This window comes from Syngnathus scovelli, chromosome 13 (genome assembly GCF_024217435.2).
Source record: "Syngnathus scovelli strain Florida chromosome 13, RoL_Ssco_1.2, whole genome shotgun sequence".
Classification (NCBI taxonomy): Eukaryota; Metazoa; Chordata; class Actinopteri; order Syngnathiformes; family Syngnathidae; genus Syngnathus; species Syngnathus scovelli.
The window spans coordinates 8,036,285-8,059,181 of record NC_090859.1 but is presented as its reverse complement, the minus strand read 5'-3'; the positions used below and the strand labels follow the sequence as shown (position 1 = coordinate 8,059,181).

Here is a 22,897-nt window from a genome sequence, read left to right as displayed (position 1 = left end):
CTGAACAGAAAGAAGGAAACTAAATACAACCAAACTGACGACACAACCAAGAACACCTGGACAAAACACATTAGGGAGCTGATTGGAAGATGCAAGGGGCGGGGCTAATGCGAACAGGTGAAAACAATGATCTAAAACACAGGTGTCAAACTCAAGGCCCAGGGGCCACATACGGCCCGCCACATCATTTTATGTGGTCTGCGAAGACAAATTGTGCATCAAATTTGTGTGTCATTACTGGAATTGCAAATTGTCTTCACTTTTAATAATATCAGTTTTTTCAAATGTTTGACCAGTTTTTACTCATCTGATTTGAAAACGAGTTATTTGTCAGTTTGTTTTGTAGCTTTTACTGTATATAATATGAGATGCTCATACATTTATTTGGGTTGACAGTCCTAATGGCCCTCCGAAAGAAGCTATGACTACAATGCGGCACGCCAAAAAAATTAGTTTGACACCCCTGATCTAAAAAGACACACAAAGAAAAGGAAAACGAAACATAACTCTGACAAAAAGGACAAGGGAAAAAAAACAAAGTCCAAAACTAAACTAAAAACATGACATTATTATGGTGGAAATGTCCTCCAACTCTGGAATCACCCATGCATTAGTCATTCTACTAGCAGTAATAAATTCTAGTGTTAGTAGCCTGTAGTACTCACTTGCAACAACAACAAAACAGGACACTGAATCACTTGTCAGTACACTGCAGTTTATTTATATATGTATGTGAACAGTGTCACAGCAGTCCTGCAGGGTGCGGTCATGGTTGCATCCACAGTAACAGTAACAGTACATTGCCCTGCCCTTGTTGCAAAGGCGCAGGAATGAGAGGGAAATAAAACAACAACATCTTTCTGCTACACCACAGTATCAAACATCTTGCCAAAATCCATATACACACTTCACCGTAATATGATTTTAAATTAAATACATATAAACTCCATACATTGCACAGGTTCTTAAAGCAGGTTGCCCAAACTGAGGGTTCCTGGTCTAAAATGGGAACCGGTCAGATTTTTATTTTTTTTACTCTGCTTTAAAACAGTAAGATGCACAACACATATATACAGAATAACAGTAAAGATATGTCCCATGCATGCTTTTGCAGGTGTGAGATGGACAAGTGTTGGAAGAGGATAGGGGTGGGTGGGCTTATTGATTGACTGATGACATCACCGATTTGAAGGGCTCCAAAAATACAGCACAGCACAATTGACAGTAAAGCAAACAGAAGGAGAATCGTGTACATGGAACGTATCCTCTCAATCACCCCCGTGACCACTGCCAACAAAAAAGGAGAAAAAGAAAAAAAGGGCAGATGATCATTTTGTTTTTAAAATGATAAAAAATCAAAACAAACCAATTAATTAAAGAGGGGTTATACAGGTGGGTCCCAGCACAGAAACATGCTACCATATTGCACTTTTTATTAATATCCCGCCTTAACAAGGTAACAGTTTCGTTTGTTCACCCAAGGATCATAAATGGTGCTTTGAAATAGGGGGGAGGGAGAGAGGAGGGACTTCCTGCATTGCATAGCTTCTGTGCAAGAAATGTGGACTGAGTGAGTGGTGGATGATGGATGAAGAGTGATGAAAAAAGAAGGGGTGTGAGGTGTCTTCTAGAGTTCGAACAGCGCCCCTTTGTTGGCCTGCTGTGCAGAGCAAGAAGAGAGCATGTCAGACGACCATATATGGTCAGAGGATGTCATGCAACGATGATGTCATAGTAATGGTCATCCATTCCTACAACAGAGTTCAAGCCAACATCATGTGTGACTCCAGCAAACCTTCATCTCCAAGAGAAAATTGTTTGTTTTGCATTTTTCTTTGGCTTTTTCTATGTATTAGTACCAGTGATGGCCAACAGGAAAAGTGTGATGATAACCATGGAACCAGAAATGGCGCTTATAGTGATTTATGGTAAGTGCTCTACCCACAAAACTTACTGCACAAATTATTTTTATACCAAGCCGATGCTAACCTAATTAGCATACAACTGCATAATGGGTAAAATGGCTATCTTATAAGTAAAAGAAGAAGCTGTACTCAAAATGTGCATTTCTTTGTCCATTTTGTTTGGAATGTAAATTCATATAACTACTAGCATTGCAACACCAAATGTCACACTGAGTGAAAGTATCACTCTTGCAAAACGTTTCTTATCCCATCCCCATTCCATCTGAGATTTCCCTTCATCAGTCTGATGAGTTATAATTGCTGTTATGCAAGTACGACAACTTGTTTGCTAAAGAAAAATGCCACCCCTGTCATACACACTGTATAATATATTCACTGTTTGTTTTAATGGAGCCTGTTTGATATTGTGGGTCATGCAGCAGGTATGTATGAAAGTTCACTTAGCGCTCCGTCAAGTCAGTGAGTAGTTTTGCTTTATTTTAGTTTTACGATACAGAGGCTAACTTGGCTTTATGTGTGCATGACAATGTCATACACAGTCTATAATATATTCACATTATTTTAATGGGGATCTGCGTGTTATAGTGGGCCATGCAGCAGGTAAGTGTAGGAGTTTGTGCATTGTTGACAGGTGGTACTGTTTGAGGGATGGAGGTAGGAGCAAGAGGATGGAGCCACCACCGCAGAAGACAAGAAGGTAATGTCGTCGGCCCAAAGAGGAGAGACAGAAGAAGGGTAGGAAGAAGGAGCTTGGAGGTCTAGTGGGTCGGTGAAGGTGGGGGTCTCCGACTGTTGGGGGACACACAAAGAGGGCGGAGGGGAATTCACATATTGGTGTACTAAATGTTTGGTCATTTGGACTTGTCAGAGCGCCACCTTATGTTGAAAACATGCGTAATAAAACACATCTCAGGGAGGAACTGTGGGTTACACACAACAACCATTGGTAACCCTCACTACAGTCTTCGCTGCTAGTGGTAACAGCTTGTTAGCAAAGCTTAGCACATCTTAAAGTCGAAGGAAATTACTGGCCAAAATGTAACGTATGAATAAAATTACTTTGATTCCAGTTCCCTACTGCACAAAAAGCACATACTGTAAATGCTGATGATTAAAATAATTAGTGGCCAAGTATAGCGTGACATTGTGTAAAACCTCACATACCATTTTATACAGGTTTAAAAAACAACAACAAATAAACAAAATCAGTCGACTAAGATAGGCTAAATAATATAAACAAGTATATTGTAATTTTTTATAATTATGATTAACAGCATTCATCAGTCGTTGCGCTGTTTGTAACACAAAACCAATAGCAAAAAAGTAAGACTGGATATTTTGTCAATGCGCAAACAAAGATTAACACAAAGCTATAAACTTAAGTACCTCATATTGCTAAGCACAGACTAAATCTGCATTATGTAAGGGAATTTTTTGTTAGCTTTTCCAAAATGGTTGCTTATAGGGATTGGTGGGGATCGAGTCATGGAACATCTCCGCACATGACACTGACACAAAACATCAGCAAAATGGAGGTTAACAGTTGACTTGAAGGGGGGGGTAGGTGGGGTTTGTATTTGGGTTAATGAAGAAAAGTCACACAATAATTTTTTTCGATTGTGTGTGTACGTGTATTCCCATGCAGCACTCTGAAAAGAGAACAAAAAAAATGAGTAAAGAAAAAAAAGAAAATGAAGAGAGAGGAAGAAGAGGAGGAACAAGGAAGGCAGCCGTGGTCGATGCTGACGATGAAAATGGCAGACAACACCACATACCGGAAAAAAGTTAGTCCTCATTGGTCAGTGATAGTGATTCTGTGGAAAGAAGCATGGTCGTGTGGCAGTAAGTATGTGGAGGTAAAGAAAGAAAGAAAGAAAGAAAGAAAGAAAGAAAGAAAGAAAGAAAGAAAGAAAGAAAGAAAGAAAGAAAGAAAGAAAAAGACAGACAGACAGACAGACACAGACAGACACAGACAGACAGACAGACAGACAGACAGACAGACAGACAGACAGACAGAAAGAAAGAAAGAAAGAAAGAAAGAAAGAAAGAAAGAAAGAAAGAAAGAAAGACAGACAGACAGACAGACAGACAGACAGACAGACAGACAGACACAGACAGACAGACAGAAAGAAAGAAAGAAAGAAAGAAAGAAAGAAAGAAAGAAAGAAAGAAAGAAAGAAAGAAAGAAAGGCAGACAGACAGACAGACAGACAGAAAAAAGAAAGAAAGAAAGAAAAAAAGAAAAAAAGAAAAAAGAAAGAAAGACAAAAAAAGAAAGAAAGAAAGAAAGAAAGAAAGAAAGAAAGAAAGAAAGAAAGAAAGAAAGAAAGAAAGAAAGAAAGAAAGAAAGAAAGAAAGAAAGAAAGAAAGAAAAAGATGAAAAAGAGAGAAACAAGAAGTTACATAGCGAGACGTTAACAAATGGGACAGGCATAGTGGAAAAACAGAAAGGATTTCAAATTATTCCTCATCCATCATTCCTGGCATGCTTTGAACGCACAGATTTTACCATGAGGATACTGCTTGTGAGCGGGACGACAGTCTATAGACAAGGAAGCTGCTTACACTAGTTGCTCTGTCTCTATGTCGTACCAACAACTACTCCTCTGTTTTTATTTACCTCCTGTACGCCCTCGTCCGGGTGTCTTCACATGCCCCTTAGCAACACAAGAGGATCCACACCAACATCTTAACAACAATACTTAAGGTGTCCTCATGAGAATTTAGTAGGAAAATGTAGGAAAATTAACAACACTGAACATTTTACATTTCTTCCAGAGTAAGAATGGGGAAATACAAACACACAATATCCATATTTGGTACCTAGCACAAAAGTGTGATTTTGTTTTAAAATTCATGTTTATAAAGTAACTTGTCCCAAAAGTCTTATCGCGGTGTCTTTGAAATTGTTTGTTTCTATCCTGTTCCTGTACAGGGGTACGACAATATCAGTTTTATGATTCGGAGTCTTTTGGCCATGGCTAACATGAGAAACATTCAGTCTGGCAGGAAAAGGAGCAAATCAATTATTATCCTGATTTCAGTGTCTGCTCGGTAGCTAAAATTCCATATCAAGTTTTTATAATGAATTACTTAGTATCTTACTATCAAAGCGTATAAGTTGATTTTTTTTTTTTTTTGGTATGACATCCAACTAAATTCTCAAGAGGACAGAGAAATGGAAAGACTTTGGTCTTAACTCACCTGGGCACACTCGGGGGTGCACGGTTTGGACGAGAGGGCACCGTGGGTGGTGGCCCGCTGTAAGGGTCTGGAGAAGCCCCAGGGCGGGACGGTACTGGGGGTCCCCCGGCAGGGGGAGGCCCACGGGAACCAGGACGAGCTGGGGGTGCCCTGCGATTTGGAGTAGGACTAGTGGCTGGAGACCTGGAGGAAGGAGACGACAACGAAGACAGTGCAGCCATCCGTACATTTGTCTTCCTGTTCAGAGTCAAGGAACCCAAACCCTATCCCATCCAAATCAGACTTGTGAATTGGTCAGCTTTGAGTTTATCCCTCACCTTCCTCCAGAGCTACTCCGCTGGACCTGTAGCCACGAGTCGTCCACAGGTGGCGGCATAGCTGTGGTGATGGTGGTTGTGCTAATGTCACCAATGATGTGGAGTGCCTCTCGCAGGGCGTGGTACATCCTCAGCATTTCGTCACGGTGCTGCGCCTGCTCCTGAGATTCCTCCATCAGTGTGTTCTGGTCGCCGCACGAGTACAGCTGGGCCAGCAGCTCAGCATTTATGAACTCTTTACACTGGATAGCAAAACAGAACTTTAACAGTGTGGTACAGAAAAAATTTCCCCGAGCTCCGGAGAAGAAGAACTCACGTTATTAATCATAAGGTGCATGATGGTCTTGGGCATCAGGTCGCGGACTGTTTTGTTGACGATCGCCATGTAGGAGTCGACCAGGTTGCGGATGGTCTCTACCTGACGCTCCAGCTGGGGGTCCATGCTGTTCATGAAACCGTCAGAGCCGTTTTCGTCACCCGTGTCGCTCTGTACAGAAAAAGCGGGTAAAGAAACACCTGTACTTGTATCGGTCTGAAAAAACGTTGTACCGAGCATCCCTAATGACGACAACAAAAATGACTAATAACAGTTTCATTTAAGATCTGATAGCAGTGTAATTGCAATTTATTATCAAGTCCACATTTCACTGCATTATAGAGAGGATAACGTGACAAAAAAAACCCAACTACCGTATTTTCCGGATTATAAGGCGCACCTAAAAACCTAAAATTTTCTCAAAAGCCGACAGTGCGCCTTATAGTCTGGTGCGCCTTATGTATGGACCAAATTCCTAAATTTGTACTGGCCCAAAGCATTGTGTCATGAAATCAATCATAAGTGGCCCGCTGAAGACTATGAATCATGAATCAAAAAGACTATGGATCATTATTTTGTGATTATAAAGTAATTAGTTGCGTCTGAAGTTGAAATAAAAAGATAAAATGGAGAATGATTTGATTTGGATTAAAAATCTGACATGATGCATTAATGGTGCGCCTTATAGTCCGGTGCGACTTATATAAGGACAAAGTTTTAAAATGGGCCATTCATTGAAAGTGCGCCTTATAGTCCGGTGGGCCTTATAGTCCGGAAAATACGGTAAGTCACACACAATGACTAAAAAATAATGCGGCAAAGAGTGAGGAATCAAGATGTCAACTAGAGGCACATACCTTTCCTTCCTTTTCCTACAAGGCCAAACAGCGATGAGGAAAACAGATATTGAAAAAAGGAAAAAAGGAAACATGAGAGACGAAATACAATTGACAAAACAGACTCCAAATAAACCAGTAATGGGCTCATGCTAAATACTGTGATAGTGTGTTACCGTGACACGTTCAGGGTACACGCCGGCCCGCAAGAACGAGGCCTTCCACGCGTCCACGTCTTCCTGACTCTCGCAGGCCAACTCTAGCTGCCGGTAGTCCTTGTACACATTTCTGCGGTTTACACATGGAAAGCATTAACATCACACACTTCAGCTTTACAGAGATACAATGTCTGCTCTTCAAGCATTGCACAATAATTAGAAGTCTTTTTGAGGAATATAGAACACAACAATTAAGATATTTGTTTGACAATAGCATTAACATTATTAAATAGCTGGAGTTAAACCTTTGCTCGGTGTTGAATAGGGCAAAAATGTGCTTGCTAGACATGAAGCCTTTCTCGACATCCCGCAGCCTCAAGTTGTCCACCTGCAGCATGTACTTTTTCTCCTTCTCCTGCAGGGGGAGACAAAGAGAGACACATGTTTTTGGACGCAATAGGCGAACTGATATTGTGACATTAATTTGATGATATTTTTGTTTATATGTACGATATTTTGTTATTTTTATGAGCTGGAACAATTTATCAATTAAGTGATTTCATAATTAATAATCGATTCATCGTTTTGAGACCTCATTTTATTTAAAATTGTGCAAATCTTCAGAATTCTAGCCTTTCACCAGTAAATATTCTCAAATTTCTGCAGTACTCCATATAAGCAAACATTAAAGTTTTGTTGAATCAATATAAAATATTCTCCATTTGCTTTTACTTTGGAAAATAATATCGACATTTTTGACCTTTTTCTTCTGACATGTTCCAAACTAGTAACTGAATCTTAATTTATGTTCTTGCACGGTTAATTTGCTTTTCTTTACATAACGGTATGGAAATTAAAATTTGTTTTTTAACCTGATCCTCGGATAAAATGACAAAATAATCAACAGCTTACTCGATTATTGACATAACCGATATTATAAATTGCAGCCCTACTACGGAATGACATAATTTGCATTAAATGTACAGTACAAAGTGCAGTATAGGAACTAAAAGAAAATGGAGAACCTTGTGGGGTATCAAGAGTAAATCTTACATATTAAATTTAACAGCACGTTAAAAAAAGGGAGGGAAAAAAACACATGAGACGGATGGGAAAGTTGTGCACTCAGGTCTGTGGTTTTGATTACGGCGGAGGGGAGTAAAACGAAGGCCAGCGACAAATGAGAAACACATACCGTACACACAAAGAGAGAGAGCGAGAGAGAGGAAGAATGTGTCCTCCTCAATGTGCACTCAGCATACGACATGCATGCGTCCAATCGGGGAACATTAAAGTTTTCATTTCCTCTCTTACATACACTTTAAATCAGAGTGTACGTGTGCACATTTTTTAATGCTTAATTATGAACAGAGAGCATATCTAAAAATAAGTCCGGGTTGAGCAAGTTTCTATAAAAACACATAGACACACATTGGTAGTCTGTAACTAAGCTTAAAGCCATCTGGACAGCTAACCACAGCCTGCCCTGCCCAAACTAGTGTGTGTCTTCAAGGAAATCTGTGTGTGTGCGTGTGTGTGTGTGTGTGTGTGTGTGTGTGTGTGTGTGTGTGTGTGTGTGTGTGTGTGTGTGTGTGTGTGTGTGTGCCCTTCATCAAAGCATTGAAAACCTGTGCAGTCTGCAATTCCTAAATATATGTAAAACACATAAGCACACACGTGCACACCTAAAAGCATCAGTGCACCCACCAGGTGTCTGTATAAAAATTTAAAAGTAGCCCCCAGGCCGCAGAATGCCGACTTAAATCATGTGTAGACTTCAGAATTTCTTGCTTTGTCTTGTTACTCTGGTTTCTCCCTCTCTCTGGGAATGATTCATACATTTTCCTCTCTTGTGGCTATTAAACACAGACGGCAGCAGTGCAACAGGAGGTGAATGGAGTCCCTTTCCGTGCAAGTTGGAATAAGTTAAACTGGAACAAAGGGAGCTTATAGGAAGCTATGAACTAAATTTTATACGCAGAAATGTTGTTGCAACAAATTGCTGACAAAGCTTTCTTTTTTTTGCTTGTTGCTAGGTAGAATTTGCGGGGCTCCATTAGCACTGCCCCATTGGCCAATGAAAAAAAAAAAAGGTACGTCACATCAAGTTGTGCCTACACATTTTTGTTTGTATTGCTTTATTAAATTAAATTTCGGTTGACTTCTTCTAAAGCAGGGGTGTCAAACTCATTTTTTTCGCAGGCCGCATTGTAGTCATAGCTTCTTTCGGAGGGCCGTTATGACTGTCAACCCAAATAAATGTATGAGCACCTCATATTATATACAGTAAAAGCTACAAAACAAACTGACAAATAACTCGTTTTCAAATCAGACGAGTAAAAACTGGTCAAATATTTAAAAAAACAGATATTATTAAAAGTGAAGACAATTTGCTATTCTAGTAATGACACACGAATTTGATGCACAATTTGTCTTCGCGGGCCACATTAAATGATGTGGTGGGCCGTATCTGGCCCCCTTGAGTTTGACACCTGTGTTCTATAGCATTCATTTAAAAAAAATCGTCACCAAGCCAGGGGATTGCAGCTACAGTAATTCAGATTTAGACAACCAAGCATTTGCAGACAATTTCGTTCGCAAATATTTGTGAAACCTTTCAAAACCAACTTTTGTGTGAAGCCTCGAATTGAGCATTTTGCCATCTGCTGTGATAAATTCCAGCCAAGGTAAGCAGCATATAGAAAACTTCAGAGCATAATTAGATTTCCTGAAATATACTGGACATGACTTCTTGTGTGCATGTGTGTGTAGAATACAAAAATGCAGATTTGAGCGCAGGCCAGAAGCAAATTGAGGGCAGCAGCAGTATTTGTTTGACAAAGGCGCAAATCTTTTTCGCCTGACTCATCTGAAATGGCAAAATTCCACCTTCAAGCAATTAAGGCCATTGAGGGATTCACATTGGAGCACTTTGAGGTCACCTTGTCAAAAATCTGCTTTTTCTAGCCATGCTTCGTTCCAAGCCAGCCATCTGGAGGTAAATAAGCCTCAAGCTGATGTGGCAACGGAGGTTTCTTGTCCGACCACTATTGCTACATCTAATGTTCGGAGCTGCGTGGTTGAGATGATTCGTGGTCATTGGCTTCCGTCTTTTGTGGAGACACCTGAGCTACTGAAGTGAGAGGAGGACGAGTAGGAGGTGAAAGACGATCCTGATGGGACCCGTCTGGCAATCATCTCAGCCACCTTGAAGGCTTCCTGTCTCCGGATTAGCAAATGCTTTATCAAGTTCAACGAGGCTTTGCTGACTTGATGCATCTTATCTATGCTTTTAAAGAATAATTCCCTTAAGTGGGTGTATTTCCCTGACAAATCTCCCTGTTTTTGGAGAAACTAACAATCCAGGCCAAGATCAGGGGTGGAGTTATGTGGTGCCCAGGGGACATTTTGATGTCACGTTATCATATGCCATTGGCAATTATTAGTACTATACAGCAAAAATATTATGCATTACCTGATTTCTTTAACATTTAGATGATTTTTTTTTAGGTTTATGGAAATAAATATGAACATTTAGAGTTAGGATTATTATATAGGTCCTTTAGCATTATTATTACAAGCTGGTCCTTAAACTTTTTTTGTAGTTTTTCTAGATAAAAAATATATCTTAAAAATTGTGTTTATATTTTGAGATTTTCAGTTTTGTTTTAATACACAAAACTAAGTTTTTTTCTGTTTTTTATAGTGGTAAAATAAATAACCTGCAAAATTTGGAGATATACTACAAAATATGCTTTATAAAAGGAAGCAACAAGCAAGTTGATTGGTGTTTTTGTCAGTGAAGCTCCTTCCCAGTGAGAGGCGGCATCAGTGACTTCCATAGTGACGCTTGTTTGAGTCACACTCAGGCGGACCATCACACACAAAGCCATAAAAAAAAGCCGCCTGCGGCGTTTGGAGCTGTTGCGCGAGTGCAAAGTACTTTCCATTCTTTTGTTTGGTTAGTGAGTAATAGCGTGCTCATTATGAAACGCCAGAGGAAGTTCACCATGTTGAATAAAAGTAAAAAACTATTGAAAGGTTGGCCATGCACAGACACATTTACCAATTCAGCATGGTTCGATGGGAGCAAGCCTAAAAGAAGCTTGATGATGGCTTCTTGTCTACCCGGGGATGTGAGTGTGATAGAAGTTCTAGTGACTTGAGTCGGGCATCAAAGGGGTTATGGAGAAGCCGCAGGGCATCTGGGAGCAATAACATCGCTTCTAACCCGTCATTAGCACAAAGACTGGGCCCTGGGTGGCAGCCAGCGGCAATTTTCACAAGCCTCCTCTTCACCTCCTCTCCCTCCCGTCGCTCCTCCGCCATTGCTGTTGCATATTGAGTTGCGTCTGTACACAGCTTCACGACTCTCTGTGAGGCAAGTAGATGTTTTTTTGACAAGCAGATCTGTCGCAAACTGAAAAGCCACAATCACCAAGGAAGCACCAAAACATGTGCAAACGTCATCCAGACTTTTTTTTAAGGAAAGCCACACGTCAAGGTTTTTAATCGGTGAGGCCGAGTGATATACGATCGGGATGAGCTTCGTGGGCCTCGTGTTAAAAATACACAGCCGTTATCTTAACGACGAGGGTGGTGGGCTTTCTAGCACATCGTTTATAATCGAGTCATATCTGATAATGATGAGAGGGAGCACATTCATCTCGATTAAAAGTCTAATCAAAGCTGTCCACCATGAAAATAATTCTGTTTTTCTAACTGGGTAGCAGCAGAAACGAAAACGCCAAAATGTAGAAGAAATAGTTTAGTCACATGCTTTGGTAACACTGCCGTCAACACAATTTTTGCCTTGCAAGAAAACAATGAATGTTAATTTTCAATTAGCTAAGGTTTGTTTTGGTTATGCAGTTTTACAATAACTCAAAAGCTGTTGTTGAAAGAAGTTTTATAAAAAAATATGTAAAACACCACTGACAATGATACATTCATTCATCGTATTCGGGCTGGCAGCTAGGTGACGACTTCCTGTTTAGCAGCTAATTGCAAATCACTTAATTATTCGTGCTGCGTTTACTTCTGCAGAAGGTCAGCAACGCAACCTTGGGGCTTCTTTAGTTTGAAAAAACAGGGGGTGGTTCATAAAGGATACGGCCGTGGGTTACAACAATTAGCGACATATGACCGTTTAAGGCCAGAATAGGGGGATACCACCCTTTTGGTTTCTAAATGTTAAAATTGTCTTTGTTATACAGTGAGTCAGTACTTCTGAGGCCTCTGTCTAATCCCGACCATGTTTTTTTCACACACATTTAAACGCAAAGCAAATTCTCTCAGAGAAAAAAACAATGCCGGAACGTAACACTACAAAAATCAGAACGAGCACTAACAGGAAACAAAGTAAATTTAGTCCCCGCATAATAGACATAATTGTGAGTAGAATAGAATTAGGTGGTTTCCTCTCCATTCTAGTTGGCTCTGTTTGTATTCAAGTCTGCCAGTCTTTGTTTCTCTGAGGTCTTTGTACCAGCAAAAAAATGTGCTGGATTGGTTTCATAATTTACACAAGGAAAAATATTAAACCGTTAGCTATGTGACTCATCAGTCTAACAAAACCACCCCTCGCCCAAAAACCACAATATATGATCAGGCACAATTGAGACAGTACAGTGAGCTTATTTTTAAAAATTATTCAGCCTGACTTTATACATAAAATGAACTTTCAAAACAATCTACACAATAAGAAACCACTCAATCTGCCTAGTGTTGAAGCACAAGTTTTATTTTTGTGCATGCTCTTAGCTTGAAGTCACTTCAACCTCTTTTTTTTTTCAGCACATTCTGTCTCATTCCACATCCCTACTTCCCTGGCTGTACTGCCGACTGGCCTCTCATGGGAGCGTGCCTGCTTTGATTTGGAGCTCAGGTCCGAGCTCAGAAACCAAAGCTAAAACAAACACACGTACTTGGCCACCACCTCTGCACATGCTCGCACACAAACATGACCAAGCGCACACACCTGGAAACATAGCGCCGGTTACCCCTGTCTGCCAGCAGTTCACAATGAAAGTTAGCGAGGCAAATTAGAACTTTCTTTTTTGGCTAATTAGATTATTTGCAGAAATGAAACTATGTTCAGTATGTATCAGAATTTTGGCATGCTCCAATTCAAGCCATATCATGTGTCAAACAAAACCATTTCCCTAGCTGATGAGCATTTGATAGAAACCCAATAAAATCTGTCTGATTAATTCAGTGGATAGGTTGAATGGATAAGTCAGACTAACTGGGAAAGCAACTCAAGACTTGGAATGTAAAAAGAATATTCTGCAATGTCATAGTCAGTGTCCTGACCTAAACCCAATAGAGCACTGAAGACAAAATTCAAGAATCACAAAGAAAGACTCGATATTTATGTGAACGACAAACATTTGTTTTTCACATTTTGATTCTTTGAGTTGAAATCTATTGTGCTGGTGTACAAAGGCACGCCAGGGTCAAACTGTACGCGATGGTTATCGTGTTGCTACAACAAGAAAATCAAACACTTTTGCGCTGTACTGTAGTATGTGCACATTCATTTGTTCTGGTTCTGATTTAGCCCCTATACGTTACCCCCCCTACCCCCTTTCTTCATGCACATGTGTGTAACGAGGGCCTGCATAAAGGCTTCTTTATTCAGCCCTGACAGCGAGAGGAAATCAGCTTTAGAAGCAAAAACAGAGGGAGCCAGAGTGCGATGGAGACCGCAGGGCCGCACATCTGGAGTTATTACAAGGCCTCCTCCTTCTCCTCCACCCCCGTCATGCTCGCCAACAAAACGCAGACATTCCTACCCGGGGCCTTTGCTCCCATCCACACCACCTCATCCCCCGAAAATCATCATTGATCATGCACAGATAGAGTAGACTCGATGGAGGGACGCTACGGGATGATCGAAAAGTTTTACGACAGAATGAATGGCGCTCACTTCCTGTTCACCTTTGAACTTCCACTTTCTCCCTGGAAGCCAACGAGGGAGGCGGCGAGGGCTAAAAAGGGGAGGGTTAAGGGGGCGGTTAAGACAAATCAGAGGGAGGGTTCAGAGGAAGTCGAAAGGGACAGAGAATGGGAGGGTGGGGGAATGAAATGGGAGCTCCTCCTCTTTCTCTCTCCCTATCTCCTCTCTTTCTCCCGCTCGCCCATTTTCCTCCTTCTGTCTCCTGGAAGGGAAACTTGTTGGTGGTCAGTCCTCTGCCACGTCAAGCCTCCAGCAAGGTGGACGCAGTGGAGTGCCTTTTATTTTTTTATTTAGGAAGGCAAACAATGGGGAAAGTTTTCCATTCCAGGCTTAACCATTTCCTATTCAAGTCGATGTGGAAGATGAGGAGCCAAGAAAAAAAAATGGGGACATAAAGATGTGAAGAAGAGATGCTACAGGTAATTATATTTAGATGAAGAGGAGAATTTTGGGACGTTTGTCAGACTTTTTGTGAATGTGACAGAAATAGACGAGCTTTCAACGTGTTTCCTCTCCACAGATGTCTGGAATGCGCCGCACAGCGGGATGCTGGGGAGGGAACGTCGTGAAATCTGCCAATCAGTGGCTATCACCTCCGTCTCACCTCTCCTCCTCCTTCTCCTCCCCCCCTCTTCGAAATGTACCCCTCATGGACTCGGGTGAGTAAAAGCATGCGCTCCACTTTTTTTCTTCCAGGAAAAGTCTTCCAAATAAAAACAATCCAGCATCCTTCAAGCCCGGCCCGCCCGCCCAGTGTTCAGACTACCTGTTCAGGAAGTAGTGGTTGTACAGTAGTCTGCACATTGGTTAGGCTGGCCCGGGGAAGCACGAGACCAGAATCAACACTTGGGAAGCATCCCCAGCCCGACTTCAGAAGTGAGAGAATCCATTTGAGTTGTTCTGACTAGACCACAAGATCTTTAAAGAAACTGACCCAGATATGGTGCTATTGATGTCACCTGAGCACTATGTTTAACTTGTAAAAAAAAAAAAAAAAACTGAAATAAAGATCCTTCCCATTCGTAACCGTTACTTGATTTTTTTTTTAACAGTTCATGAATTTAACATATCAAGTACATCAAACCCTTATAATTGTGATTTGAATAAAATTTCATGCTCCTGTTATTTAACATTTGTGATTTGCACAATATTTTGAGACACCAAAAGCAACTTCCTTAAAAGTTAAATATAAAATGTGTTGCATGTATAATTATTTTCATTAGGATCATATTCTAACTATTATAATGGTGCATATATGTATATATATTATAATTGTTTTTAGAATTTATAATTATTTTCATTAGAATCGTATTCTAACTTTTATAAAGGAGCATATGTTTTCCGTGTTTTACGGTAATAATCAAATAATTCCGCAGATGGATGTTATTTAAGAATGGTCTATGTGAACCAATATGGTCCCTAAAGGGTTAAAAAACAAAAAGTATATTTAAATCTAGGCGAGGATGGTAGTCAGGAAAGGCTCACCCATGCAGTATATGAATAGACAAACCCAAAGTGACCAACACATACAATTATGTCTCCACCTCAAATGACTACGTTATGTGCAGAGAGCACACAAAAATGTTAAGCGCGCTCACTCTGTCATTGTCTCATTCACTTTATTCTTATTTTTAAAAGCCTCTGAATAGAACTCCCCCCCCCAAAAAAAACGAGAGAAATTGTCCGCGGTTGTTTGTGGGTGAGGTCATTTTTAGTTAGATTTCCCCCTTGCCTCGTTTGTTACCATGTTTACCCCAAATGGGGGTTGGGGGTACACTTGACCTTTACACAGCGTTTTGAGTTCACTCTTAAAAGACACAACAACAATGCAAACACAGCGTCCCGCCTCGGAGCGGCATCAGAAACCACAAACCACCAGGCCTGTTTCCATTTAAAGCCCAGGCGTGCGTGTGCACGCATACACACATGTACACACACACATGCACACGCACACTTTTGAGAAGGCATGTGAGTGTGATGTAAGCCCACCCTCTCTCCCTTAAGATGTTTACTGCTGGGATCACTTGGTAAGTCTGGCTTTTTGGCGGCCTTACAGCAGCATCAGGGAAGCCCAGTCACACACACACACACACACACACACACAGACACACACACACACTCACGCAAACGCACGCATGCACACGCAGTCCGACGGGAGGAAAGAAGCTTACTAGCATGTCACTGCAAAAAGGGAAAAAAAGAAAAGATCACAAATGAATACCTACGCAGCTAATATTTTTTATGCATAAATTTTAAAAACTAATAGATAACGTGAAAAACCCCAAGCTCAACCATGAGATAATTTTCTTTTTTCTTTTGTTTTATGACTAATTAGCATGTTTTTCAATGACTCTGTTTTTGGGGGGAATATCAATATCAGAAGATTCACTGAATTTTCCACACGAATGAATGATGACAATATTTTAAAAAATATACACAACTAAAAAGTATAGGGTTCACTCAAAACGTCCTCATTTCTAAAACAAAAGGAGTGTTTATAATGATAAATAATAATAATAAATAATAATAATGATAATAATTATTATTATTATTATCATTATTATTATTATTACTTTTCCAAGTGACACCAGACTTTTGAATGGTCATGTATATTAAAAAAATGTGAAATCCCACTAGAGTTTAAAATGAAATGAAATTGATTATTGTACAAAAAAAATCTTCTCCCTGTGATGCTTGGAGCTAAGTTGTCGGGGGCTTTGTGCCTCTGTTGACGGGCTTCATATGTGCTGCTGTTTTGATTAGCAATTTAATTCATCAGTGCCCATAATTTTAAAAGTCCTATGAATAGGCGTAATGGAGGTATCCATCTGGGGTGAGGCAAATAATTTAAAGTAGAGGCCACAACAGTTTGCAAGATGTCCAAACTACTTTTGAAATTGTCGTACTACTTTGAACACTTCCTTGCTTCTTAATTCTTCAGTACTCTAACAAAAAAAAACATCAGCTACTAACTGATTGTTTACGCTAAGAAAAAAATAAAATTTTCCACATCAGGACAATAGAGATTTGCACTCATTTACGTCCAAAGTATTAATACGAACAAATGAATACCACTCGTGCTGCAAGTCTATAAAATCATAGTCATGTGGTTCTTTTATGCTCATTTCTCTTTTGTTTCCAGCTATCTTTTCTTTTTTTCTTATCCTCGCATCTCCCTCTACATCAAGACGTCTGATTCAAAGAATCGGCATGTCCTGTGGTAATATAGACCAGGAGGCTGTGAATCACATATACACGCACACATACACACAGACACACACACACACATAGATATAACAACATCCAAGCCAAAAAGCAGTGCCAGGATGTTTTGGTTAGTGTGTGCTGCCATGCCAGACTTACAGTAAGGGTTTTCCCCATGACAAGAGGCCAACTAATGAAAGGTTTATTTTTTAAATAGTAACTAGTGTTTATTTTCTGTGTGTGTGTTTGTACGTGTTGCATTGTAACTCTACCCCAGAAGCATTTGTGTTGTGCTTTTTGCGTATCTAACTGTAATGGGCAAGCACCACAGAGGAGGATTGTGTGATTGTATAGGCCTGGGGTGCGCAACCTGCTGCTCGTGTGCCATACATGGGCCATGAAAGGATTTGATTTGGCCCATAATGTAGTAGAATAAAGTAAATGTAGTAAAGAATGTCCCCTTTAAATTTGGGAGTCACTGCAGACAGAGGACTCGATGGCAGTACAGCAGCCATGAATTATAAAATGACTTATGAATCTATTTGGTTCCATTACGTGTTTGTAACTGAAAACACTTCCATCTCAAATGTTCTTTATCGTTATGAATAGAAATACCAGCCCTACAGTGTGTTCCCTTTTCTGTGTGCGCCTTTGTAAATTTAGTACTATAATATTTGCAAATAATGAAATGTCTTGATAGAAAAAAGGTGCTCGGATTCTGATCAATGGTATCCTTCGTCCTTGGCACTAAGATTTGACACCAAGACCACATGGTAACATGAGGCCTCCCCCAACCTCCAAGTTTAATTAAATAAATACACACGACGAGAAGGGAGTTAATGTACAATTTATACGAAGCTGAGGAAAAAAGGATGAAAAGTATCGTGTCCGCATCAACCTTTCGCCCTCCCACATGGTCCTAGTTACGTGTACGGTACCCGGCTAACAAAAGACAGAATCTCCCACCCTCACGTCCTGCCCAACAAGTCCGCTTGCATTGTGCACCCTCTTTGAAATGAAGTATGTTTATTAGAAGCAGATTATGTGTGTGTGTGAGTGTGTGTGTGTGTGTGTGTGTGTGCGTGTGTGTGCGTGCGTGTGTGTGCTTGTGTGTGTGTGTGTGTGCAATTTGGATCAGGGCAGGGCAAAAGGAGCAGGGGTTGGGGGGCTGGGGGCTTTGGTATGCACATGTGGATGCCAGCTTTGGTGTCTGACATGTTGGGGGGTCCTGACTCTTTGAAAACGGTCGTCTCTCTCTCTCTCTCTCTCTCTCTCCCTCTCTGTCTCTCTCTCTCTCATTCCTGCGCTCTCGGTCACACACACACACATATACACACACACACAACAACACACGCACACAAACATATGAGCGGTTACATCCTGGAGACAGTGAGACTGCGTGGCTCGCTCCGAAAAGTTCCACTAAGCATCATGGGACCTTTCTTTGACCAGTTCGCCCAGTACCAAAATGTGTTGGCTCAAACGTACTCAAAAACCGCTGAACTTGACTTAAAAAAAGCAACTGAGAGGAGCTGGAATGAACTTTTGGAGCACAAAGTGGAAAAGAAGGAAGAAATTAAACAGAAATTGTTCCTCTTGGTTCAGGTTTGGGTGAAAACGACCGCGCATTTATTTTATTTCCTTTACGAAATGAATAAAATATTAATCTACCTACCTTCCTACCTATCCACAAACTAATCTATCTTCAGGTGATGAATGATGAGGCGGTAATTAGTAAAATATTAATTTCGATGAAGTTGTATTATGTAAGAATTACAAAACTTTATATCACCTCCAAAATATTGAGAAAATTAGCAAGAAACTGACAAAGATTATGTTATGGATGTATTGTAATGTAGATGTAAATAATAATAATTGAAAAAATCATTCTATTTTGATTAATTTGGAGCTTTTTGTCTTTATATGTTAATGCTTGGGTTTTTTTCCCCAAATATTCTTTCTAAATCTTTCTAATTGTGTGAGAGAGTTGAACACACCTCGTCATCCTTGTACCAGGACAGCGACTCTGCAGTGAGGACAAACCAGTACTCCTTGGCTCCACCTTTCATGATGCTAATGTTGTTGATGGTCAGCCACCCCTTTCGGATCACCTGGGCAATGTACAGACAGAACATGAAACACAATTGGCGATACACAAGAAGTGACATCACACTAACACTCTCCAGCCGCAACCACCAGCAAGAAACCTCTCTGTATTGTATATTACAAGCCTGCGAACTATTATCTTTGCAGTTTTTGATGGATCTCTCGTGTACCTAATAAATTGACCCATAAAGGTATCTATATTTTCACTACATCTGCGGCACAACAATGGTATCTGCATCTATTGAAAACACACACGGTACGTGAAGTGCGACTTCATTTACCTTGAACCGATCGTTAACTCCTCTCTCCGGCTGGATGAGAATGTGGAGAGAATGTTACAATTCGAAGCCAACGAGGGCTATTCATGAAAGCGGCCAAGTACATATATTTGCTATACATATAGTGTGCATTGGTGGTCAAAAGCCTGCATGTCATAGCGGGCTGCTGGGACAGCAAGCATTAGCGGGGATGGGGCGGGGGGATATTTGTCCAAATGCCCTTTTCAGAACATGCAGTCAGATGCAGGAATATGTTTCATTCTTTATGTGCAAAAATGATGAGCATATAACCAAAAGAAATACAATATCAGCCAAATGATTCAAGTACGTAAATGTTTACAGCGAACCCCTGCTTATTCACAATTCAGCATTCGCAAATTTGCATATTTGTGTTTTAGTTCTCTTAGCGTTTGAGAATCAAAGTTTGAGAAGCTGCATCTTAAGGTAGATTACTTCTTTTTACCCTAGTGTGATCAAATTGAATATTTAAGAATAAAAATAAATAAATCTTCGTAAGCCTTTCCAAATGTTAAATCATTGCCCATAGTGTTCATAACAGTTTAACGGTGGCGACAGCTTGACGCTGAAATGAATTTCTACTGGCAATATTTCCTGTGGGAAAATTGTTTGGAAAGCCATATAAATCGCTGAAGGTCCTGAAGTGTTCTGGAACAGCCTTAAAGGTTCGTTCCACTGTGGCTTTAAAAAAATGCACATCTCTTGACCACTGAACACTTTGAAATGTTTACTTACACACGGCCAAAAGACAAATGATTTCCCATGTAGTATGAGGATGGAGTAGAAAGTCACGCTAAGATGGAGAACAGAAGCAGTCGAGGGTCTTTAAGGGCCATCTACATCCACGTGTAAACAGGAAGCACAGATCACCACTCTGTTTACTGCACCTCTAACCTTTGCCCTTCCCGCACCCCAACCTGGGTGGTTGCTATGACGACTGTCAAACTGACAGGAGATGGGAGCCACTGTTCAGGAAGAGGGTGGGGGATAGTTGCGTGGTAGTTTTCTTCGTGTAATTCATAAGCAGGTTTTAGCATGGTGATCATCGTGTGATAGAAATGTGTGAGCAAAATATTGTTAATAATCAGGGAAGAGGAAGCAGCCGAGGGTTTTCCACCACAGTCACCAGCCCAACTATTGGTAGCCCATAGCGTATTTTGCACACACCACCTTTTGCAAAGACATACAGTATATTCATTTTGATATAAATTCATTCAGACGTGCACAGTCACTACTCACCATGATCTCATCCTGAAGCAGTGCACAAGCCACAGATAGAAGAGGAGAGGCAACACACAAGAGGAAATCACATGGAAGAAAATACAAGACAATTGGAGAGCTCAGAAGAGCAGATGAAACTCAGAGAAAGAACGCACAAAGTTGTAAAATTCTTCAGGATGCGAGTCATGCAAAAGTAGAATTATCACCATAGCATCGTGATCTGCGCCAACAATTGCAAATACTGCACAAACTTGAATAATTTTATCGTTGTCAGGGTGATAAGAGCCTAGATGATCCGCTAAAAAAATATGGTGGACAGTATTATCACCTGATTCCCAGCCGCCTTCTTCTTGTTCATCTGGTTGATCCTCTGCTGGGCACTGCACAAAACACACAAACATTAGCATGCAAGCACGAGTACAAAGAGAGGGCACAAAATCCATGACTCACTTGGCAAAGCCGATGAAGTCCTCATGGTTGGTGTTCATGTAGGACAACTCGATTTCGATCAACAGGAGCACCTGACGAACGAGCATTGTTCAGCTCACCTTTGCAAAATTATGCTTTACAATACATTTTGGGCAGAATTTTACTTGCCGTTTATTGTATTTTTGTAATGGAAAAAAGCATTACAGTGTCTACATTTATTTTCTTGTATTTTTTAGGCAAACTACATTTAATAAATATCTCATAAGATAAATGAAATACAATAATATAATACATAATTCAACTCATTTTTAATCAGAAAGGGATCATTTCTGCTGATTTAAAATCTTCCACATCAGGTTTTCATAATGATAATCATCATCATAATAAGAATAATATATAATTATATATAATTATATATATATATATATATATATATATATATATATATATATATATATATATATATATATATATATATATATATAGTAATACAATATGTCAGGTAATTAATAGGAATTTCAGTCAAAAAATATATAAAGCAAATTAATTAAAAACAAAATAAAATCATACAAATTTAAGAATAAAATATAATTAAAAAAAATAATAATAAGTCGAAGTAATTAAATTAGAAAATAAAACAAAATGTAAACATTAAAACCTTTTTGATATTGTGTTTTTCTGTTAAGATTGAGAAATTAGGGTTTGATAGTGCATACATAGATTCTTAACCTGGGAAGGTGATAAAATCCGTAAACATGATTTATCATTAAAAGCAACTGGAGCAGCTATTTTATTTTCAAACAAACTTTATAGTTTATTTAAATGAATAATAAGTGTCAAGAATATGATTCATTGCACCTTTCTCTTATGTTACCTGGCCTTTGGTGTGACTCTCTCTGTCTCTGATGTGCTGCGTGACAATTCTCTCCATCTCTTCTCTCAGCATCGGGTACTGGGCCAGCTACAAGCACACGGCACAGTGGGTCGGACGCATGTACACATACACAAACACAAACCACTTACATTACTTCTCTCACTGAACCGAAACACACAGTTCCACTACATGCACAATAAAAATAATGCACAAAAAAGTGTTCTGGGTTCAGAGAAAGGTTTATCGCAGACTCAGCGCTACTCAGGTCCAACATTTGGATTATTTTATGTGAATCCAGATTTTTTTTTCTTTTACAAAATTAGAGACCAACAAAGGAATAGTGCAAAAGTCTGTGATATTGCCACACAAATGCAGGCTCAACAATGTTCCTGGCAGAAGAGCATCTCTTTCCCAGCACACTGAGGGGCTTTTTCCATGAGCTCATTGCAAAGCCACAACGACACACACACACGAACGCACACACACGAACGCACGCACACACCACACACACACACACACACACAGAATAAGGGGGGGTGACAAATTTCTTTTTTATTTGCATGTCACAATGCATCTTGAAGTATTGAACGGGAATGATCAGTTGTCTTTTTCACCTTCCAAGTTGTGACTTTCTCGTTTGGTGCTCACAAAGCAACTTAAATGTTTGTGGCATTCATACACTGAAACCTATAACATTCCTTCACACTGAATCTTAGTCATGAATTTAATTTCGAATTTGGTGCTGATCCAAACTGTTTTACTAAGCGTTGACTCATCTGAGTGAAAATCTGCCAACTTTTAATTTGCACAATAAATAACGATGCTCTTTGGATAATATAAATTCTGCCTTATGTCTGTCATTCATATTTTTAACACATTTTATATCTAGTGCCTTTTTTCTTTGGAAGACAACTTGGTGAGCAAAAAGAGTATTATGATGTCAAATCAGCGAATCACTTAGGATGCATTGCAACATGAAGAGTGACAAATTGTTTTGTGTCACTTGAAGTGCCGAAAAATGTGGTTTCAATGTCACGAGCAAGGCCGCAT

General features: G+C 39.9%; 1 protein-coding gene and 1 long non-coding RNA gene across 28 annotated transcripts in view; one reads left to right on the top strand and one right to left on the bottom strand.

Moving 5' to 3' along the window:
* Positions 1–694: 694 nt before the first annotated feature.
* dnm1a (dynamin 1a) overlaps positions 695–22,897 on the bottom strand; it is a 34,221-nt gene continuing 12,018 nt past the window's right edge. For 2 of the 27 annotated variants that reach the window (XM_049738271.2, XM_049738270.2), the window contains exons 11-23: positions 21,848–21,934; positions 20,995–21,065; positions 20,873–20,924; positions 20,563–20,574; positions 19,309–19,338; positions 18,919–19,032; positions 7,062–7,171; positions 6,775–6,886; positions 6,620–6,634; positions 5,763–5,933; positions 5,447–5,688; positions 5,130–5,312; positions 695–1,660 (exon numbers count right to left, since the gene is read on the bottom strand). In XM_049738271.2, coding sequence (XP_049594228.1) covers positions 1,474–1,660; positions 5,130–5,312; positions 5,447–5,688; positions 5,763–5,933; positions 6,620–6,634; positions 6,775–6,886; positions 7,062–7,171; positions 18,919–19,032; positions 19,309–19,338; positions 20,563–20,574; positions 20,873–20,924; positions 20,995–21,065; positions 21,848–21,934 — 1,386 coding nt within the window. In that variant the 3' untranslated portion in view covers positions 695–1,473. Of the gene's footprint in view, positions 1,661–1,828; positions 2,715–3,700; positions 3,740–4,545; positions 4,583–5,129; positions 5,313–5,446; positions 5,689–5,762; positions 5,934–6,619; positions 6,635–6,774; positions 6,887–7,061; positions 7,172–14,202; positions 14,339–18,918; positions 19,033–19,308; positions 19,339–20,562; positions 20,575–20,872; positions 20,925–20,994; positions 21,066–21,847; positions 21,935–22,897 lie in introns of those variants that run through there. The other 25 variants (XM_049738291.2, XM_049738290.2, XM_049738275.2 and 22 more) reach the window with 21 other exon arrangements.
* On the top strand, positions 13,848–14,743 carry LOC125979743 (uncharacterized). Its single transcript, XR_007485403.1, has 2 exons — positions 13,848–14,136; positions 14,238–14,743. It is a non-coding gene; the product is annotated as an uncharacterized lncRNA (long non-coding RNA).